We start from the raw sequence: 6000 nt of genomic DNA, 5'->3' as shown, positions 1-6000 counted from the left end.
ATTTCAAAGTAGCCAGATTACACATTTACTGCATGTAACAAACGCTCGTATGTACCCTATTAAATAGGTAAAATATTATGGGTGTCTTTTTTTTGTTTTTTGTTTTTTTTTTGTTTTTTTGTTTTTTTGAGATGGAGTCTTGCTCTGTCGCTCAGGCTGGAGTGCAGTGGTACGATCTCAGCTCACTGCAAGCTCTGCCTCCCGGGTTCACACCATTCTCCTGCCTCAGCCTCCCGAGTAGCTGGGACTACAGGCGCTCGCCACCGTGCCCGGCTAATTTTTTGTATTTTTAGTAGAGACGGGGTTTCACCATGTTAGCCAGGATAGTCTCGATCTCCTGACCTTGTGATCCGCCCACCTCGGCCTCCCAAAGTGCTGGGATTACAGGAAATGATTTTTTTTTAAGATCGAGAGGTTATGTCCAAGTCTCCAGAGAGGAGCTCTTTGGATCCACACAGCACATCCTGCTCACCTGCATCCACTGCTCCACCATGCCGGTCCTGTCTGGGCCTTCATGCTCTGGCTCCTAAGGCAAGTGGTGCTGACTCAGGTGGCAACACTGTGGACCTGGGTGTTGGTGGCCTAGAAGGTGGGTACTAGGGGCTTCTTGCCCTAATTGTTTCACTGAGACCAGTTGGAGCCAGGCAGTGACAGGGCATCACCTTCTTGACCAGATCCTGGGACATAGGAGGGGTGTCACCTGGCACCTCCTCATCCCAACTCAGAGCCTAAAGTACCCCCAGACCTGGGCCATGGCTGGGCTGGAATTCAGGAAGCCTAGGATGCAGCTCAAGCCTTGTGGCATCTCTGGGTTCTCAGCCCACTGAGGGTGCCCCATACAGATGATCCAGGACCCATAGCTGGTGGGAAGAGAGTGGCATTTCTCTGGCCCCTCCTTACTCATGCCAAGCACCCCAACTGTCCTTCCTGGTCCATCACCCTAGTCACATTCCCCAGGGCAGCTCGGGGCTTTGTTCAGATGTCTGCCATAGTCAGGTGCCTAATACGTGCTGAGACTTGCAAGACCACCTGGGCAGATGGGTTGATGCCCTCTGGTGAGCACCCCCAGCAGCCAGGCCCCTGTCCACGTGTCTGCCTGCTCCTACTTGTGTTTGATTGTCACAATGCTGCTTTGCAGGGACACCGGCTCCCATCCCTCCTGTCGAGAAGGACAGAGACAGCAAGTGCCTGGGAATAAGGCATTTGCCAGGTGGCACAAGTGATGAGGGTCGGAGCTGGGATTTGAACCCGGATCATGGAACTCTGCATGGGGGAATGCAGGTGTGGGGATACCCATAAAGGAAGGAAGGGTGGCCCAGCCTCACTGAGCCCAGCTGCTCCCTGCAACCCTGGAGGAAACTGCTCTGCTCTCAGGTGGGGAGAGGGCCCAGGCGGCCAGGCCTCCCCTTGCTTGCTGGCTCAGGGGATCACAGTGGGACAAGGAGATTTAGAGTGTATGTCTTCTTTCCTTTTCCTATTTCATTCAAAAGTTCATTTAGTATCAAGGAAGAGGAGCCTTAGCTTAACCCTGCAGATCAGGCAAGACTTGAGTTACAAAAGAATACATTCTTTTTGCACTTTTAATTCTCTTCTCCTCTACTTTTGTTGGCAAGAGCAGGTCTGTGTCCCAGGTTCGGAATCCATTTTTCATCCCACATCAAAGCGCCTACTGTTTGGGTGAGCACCCTGGAGCCTGGCCGCGTGGAGCTGTGTGGCAGGAAGGTCCCCACAGAAGGGTCACGGCACCACTGCCCAGGTCCAGCTCAACTCTGCTGCCAGGGTTGCCTGTTCTGGCTCCCTGGGGCTTGCAGCGTCCTGTTCCCAGGATCTGCACATAGGGGTGCCTTTCTGCATCTCTCCGTCAGTGGTAGGTGCTCCTCCAATCCCCCACGGCTTGCCAGCCTGGAGACAGCGGCCTGCACCCCGCCCCTGTTGCATGCCAGCTGAGAGGAGCCTGGGCCAGAAGCCCCACAGCGGTTGGCTGTGGCTTGGACACCGGTTGGGGGCAGTGGGGCAGGGGCTGGCCGCCCAGCCCCAATCCTATGGCCCCTTGCTCTGGGTGGGGACCAAGGAGGAGCGGGTGGGGAAGGTGCCTCAGGCAGGCCCTAGGGACCGTGGGCGGCTTATGTTCCACGATTTTGAGGCCATTTGCAGCGAGCTCCACCAGCCTGCCCTTCCCCTGCAGCCGCCACCACCCGCACAGCACTGCCACGAGTGTATTCGGGGCTTTCTTCAGAGGAGACTGTCAGCATCCTCAAGTTCCAGGTGCTCTGACCCCAGTCCTGCTTCTTGACGCTTTTTCCCAGGGGCTGCCTCCCCTTCTCAATGGCCTGAACCTTGGCCAGTTCCCACGAAGTTTGACGGGAACACAAGGCTGTCACTGGCATTTGTGGCACTATAACTTACAGGCACGTGTGTTGCACACATCGGACACTGTGCCACATGCAGTGACACCATCTGAGGTGCGCATGCCGCACGCGCACGCCGCACCGGCTTGGCTTGGCGTTCTGCACATGCGTGTGTAACGGCTTGGCTTGGCGTTCCTCGCTTGGCTTGGCGTTGGTCGCTTTGCTTCCTGGTCCTTGTGTGGATTGGCGTTTCCTCCCTCGGCATTCCTTTGCTGGGCTTGACCTTTTCTTGGCTGGGCTTGGCATTCCCCTGGCTGGGCTGGGTGTTTCCTTGGCGGGTGGGTGGAGGGGCTTGGCCTTTCCCCGGTTGGGTGTGGGCTTTCCCCCGGGGTGGGAGTGGGATTTCCTCAGGTGGGTGTGGCCTTGCAAATACTGCTGGGCTTGGCCTCTCCCCGCCTGGGCTGGGCTCCGCTGCTTTGGTGGGTTTTGGCTGTGCTTGACCTTTCTCCTGTAACAGATTGGAAACCTAGAAGTTTCTTGCTTGTTGGTGAAATTTGTTGCAGAGGTGATTGGCTAGCTATTACCTGGCTCCCCAGGCTGGTAAAAGAGGATGGGGGCTGAGGTTTCTTCAAAGCCGGCTGCGTCCACTATGAAGAAGCCTTTTGGCCTCAGCGGCAAGATGGGCAAGTGGTGCTGCCACTGCTTCCCCTCCTGCAGGGGGAGTGGCAAGAACCACGTAGACTCTAGGGGAGACCACGACGACATCGCCTGTTTGGAGCCGAGGTAACACGTCCGTCGAGAAGATCTGGGCAAGCTCCACAGAGCTGCCTGGTGGGGTAAAGTCCCCAGAGCGGATCAGAGGCGGAATGTGTGGGGATGGGGGTGGGGATTTGCCCTTCTGTGGGATGGGCTAGGGCTGACTTTCTTGCCTCTGCAGGCCCCACAGCACCCTGGATGTGGAAACCTTGGAGAGGTTGGCGCAAAGGCCTCTTTATGAGCAGCAACACAAAAAAATTTTAGCTGATTTCCAATCAATAATAATTTCCTTTACATAACACTTAATAGACTGTTTTAAAGTGGTTTAACTTGCAAGATTAAGTTGATGCAGCAGATTATTTTTAATGTACACCTTTAAAACAATGTTATATGCATTATAGAAAGGTGTGTAATGAGAAATAATTCCCATAATATATCGACTTAGGGCTAAATATTCTTTAGATAAAATCCAATGTGCATTTTATGTCAATGTATCGCTATATAAATATGTTCTTCACTGAGGAATCTTAGAAAGAAACTGAAATGGGAAGATGGTTCATGTCCTTGAATAGGAAGATTCATTTTTTTCAAGATGTGAGTTCTTTATGTATCACCTTTCCCTAAGCCCAAATAAAAATATCAAAGTTTTAACATTTTTAAGTTACACATGGTATCTTTTACTATTGTGATAAATTAGTGTTTTGTAACAGAATGGAAAAAGACTTGCCTTTCTAGGTATCAAAATGTACTAATATTTCCACAAATTGTTTACCAGCAACTGAAAAGACATAAATGAATAGAACAGAATAGAAAATCCAGAACTACCCAAGTGTATGTAAGAATTTAGAAGTTGATAATGGTCACATTTCATATTAGTAGAAATGTAGCAGGACGAGCCGCAGACAAAACTCCTCAGACACCAGATTAAAGAAGGAAGAGGGTTTTTATTTGGCCGGGAGCGTTGGCAGACTCGTGTCTTAAGAGCCAAGCTCCCTGAAAAAGAAATACTTGGCCTTTTTAAAGGCTTACAACTTTAAGAGGTCCACGTGAAAGGGTAGTGATAAATTGAGCAAGTGTGGGAAACGTGACTGGGGGCTACATGCATCAGCTAACAGAACAAAAAGTTTTACAATGCTTTTTGTCATACAGTGTCTGGAATTTACAGATAACACAAGTAGTTCAGGTCAGGGGTTGATGTTATTATTACTTTTTTTTAACTCCCAGGGGCGGATGGTGGTGCCAAGGTTGTCTGGCTATTTATCTTACTTTTATTTCTTTCTAACTTTTTGCTTTCTCTTTTTCCTCCTGTCTTGTGAACTAAGCAAGGTAGGAGGAGGCAGCAGGAGTAGTAGTGGTTTCCTTCCTTAGCCCCCACTTTGAGAATGTTCACTAATTAGTGGGAGTTCTCACTTTTATTTTTACTTTATGAGTCTCCTTGTGAGACAGAGCGATAGTGTTTTATGTAATACACTTGTGCTAAAGTTTTCTGATGAACCATGGTAGCTACAAAACTTTTTATCATTTGAAGAAGCAACTGTCATACACAGGGGAGCAGCAAGCAAGTTTCTATTACTAGTAATACACTTACAGTGAGGGTTTTAAATTTTCTTATAGCTGGAAACTATTTTCTAAATAAAGACCTAGGATCAAACCTGTGTTAAACCTGTACAGGCACATGTATCAGCTTTGTCATGTCCTAAGCAGGTTAGTTTTTTTACTGGGTCTTTTTCTTAGCGAGTAACACAGCATTTTTTAATAATAGAAGTTTTTGAGAGCCAGATGCTTGAACTTGGGGCGTCTGTTTGGGGAAATAGTTAAAGTAATTTTGAGACATTAACTCTTTTGCTTCTCAAGGCCATTGGTCTCTTCTGTTAGCCTTTTTATAAACATAACATGAAGAAACATCTAGGCTGCCAGCAATGTTTCCAGCCAACTGAGCAAATAGGCTTTTTCTCTTTTTTGCTAAAGGAAGCGGTTCTGGTTTACATGTTTAAGGAATGACTGCAAGACTTGGAATTGTTGCTGGGCTGGACGGGGTCTGGATTTCCTAAGTAATATGTGTACAGTGGGGACACCTTATATAGGTGTTTCTTCTAGCATGGTTATGGGGGTAACAACAACAAAACAATGTACAGCATATTCATATCCAGCAAGGACAAAAGAGGTCCTTACCTGGGAAAAAGGTTGAATACAGCGACAGAACGATAGGAAAACAGTATTACAGGAAAACTATTAGTCTTAAGATTTTAACTACATTTACTTGCTTGATGAATCCTCAAGCCTCGGCTGTGCATAGTCAGCTGCCGGTGTGTGACTAGAGCAGGGCTTATTGTCTCCTCAAGCTTCAGCCGTGCATAGACTGGTCAGCCTCCGGAGTGACCAGAGCAGGGCTGTCGTCTCTAGCAGCAGCTTGGTCTTGTCTCAGGATCAGCCGGGTTGGAAGATCTGTGTCCTGCTGGCTAGTCCACTTGTCCTGAGCTGCCGGTGTTAGCTGACTGTGGTGGACCCAAGACACGACGCCTGTAACTTTAACAGCAGTGGGAGTGGGCAAGGTTACAGTATCGGGCCCATCCTATATAGGTCCTAGAAAAATTAGATTTTACTTTAAACAGAGTCATTAGATTTAAAGGGGTGTCAGGCTTATAGGCATTTTTATTTATTTAATTATGAACACATTGTATGGCTATTTTATGAAGCCTGCATTTGCTTTCTTAAGGTTAATTTCTTTAGTTTCTGGAGGTCACCTTTAATTTGACCTATGATTTGGGGGTGGCTGACCAAACAAAATCTTATAGGGCAAATACCTAGTTTGTTTAGTGGAGGTGCACCTGACTCGGAGGAGGACCATAGGCAAAAACCTGATTTTGTCTTAAATGAGCAAACAATCACTAGCAGG

General features: G+C 48.4%; 1 protein-coding gene across 1 annotated transcript in view; it reads left to right on the top strand.

The window, feature by feature from the left end:
• Positions 1 to 316: 316 nt before the first annotated feature.
• The window catches only part of POTEA (POTE ankyrin domain family member A), a 63717-nt gene continuing 58033 nt past the window's right edge, over positions 317 to 6000 (top strand). Inside the window, exon 1 of the mRNA XM_031669543.1 lies at positions 317 to 3131. Within this exon, the coding sequence (XP_031525403.1) occupies positions 2959 to 3131 (173 nt within the window). The 5' untranslated portion in view covers positions 317 to 2958. The remainder of the gene's footprint in view (positions 3132 to 6000) is intronic.

The sequence above is a fragment of the Papio anubis genome, chromosome 8 (assembly GCF_008728515.1).
Source record: "Papio anubis isolate 15944 chromosome 8, Panubis1.0, whole genome shotgun sequence".
NCBI lineage: Eukaryota > Metazoa > Chordata > Mammalia > Primates > Cercopithecidae > Papio > Papio anubis.
Note: the sequence above shows the minus strand (reverse complement) of the source record. Positions and strands in the feature narration are given on the sequence as shown.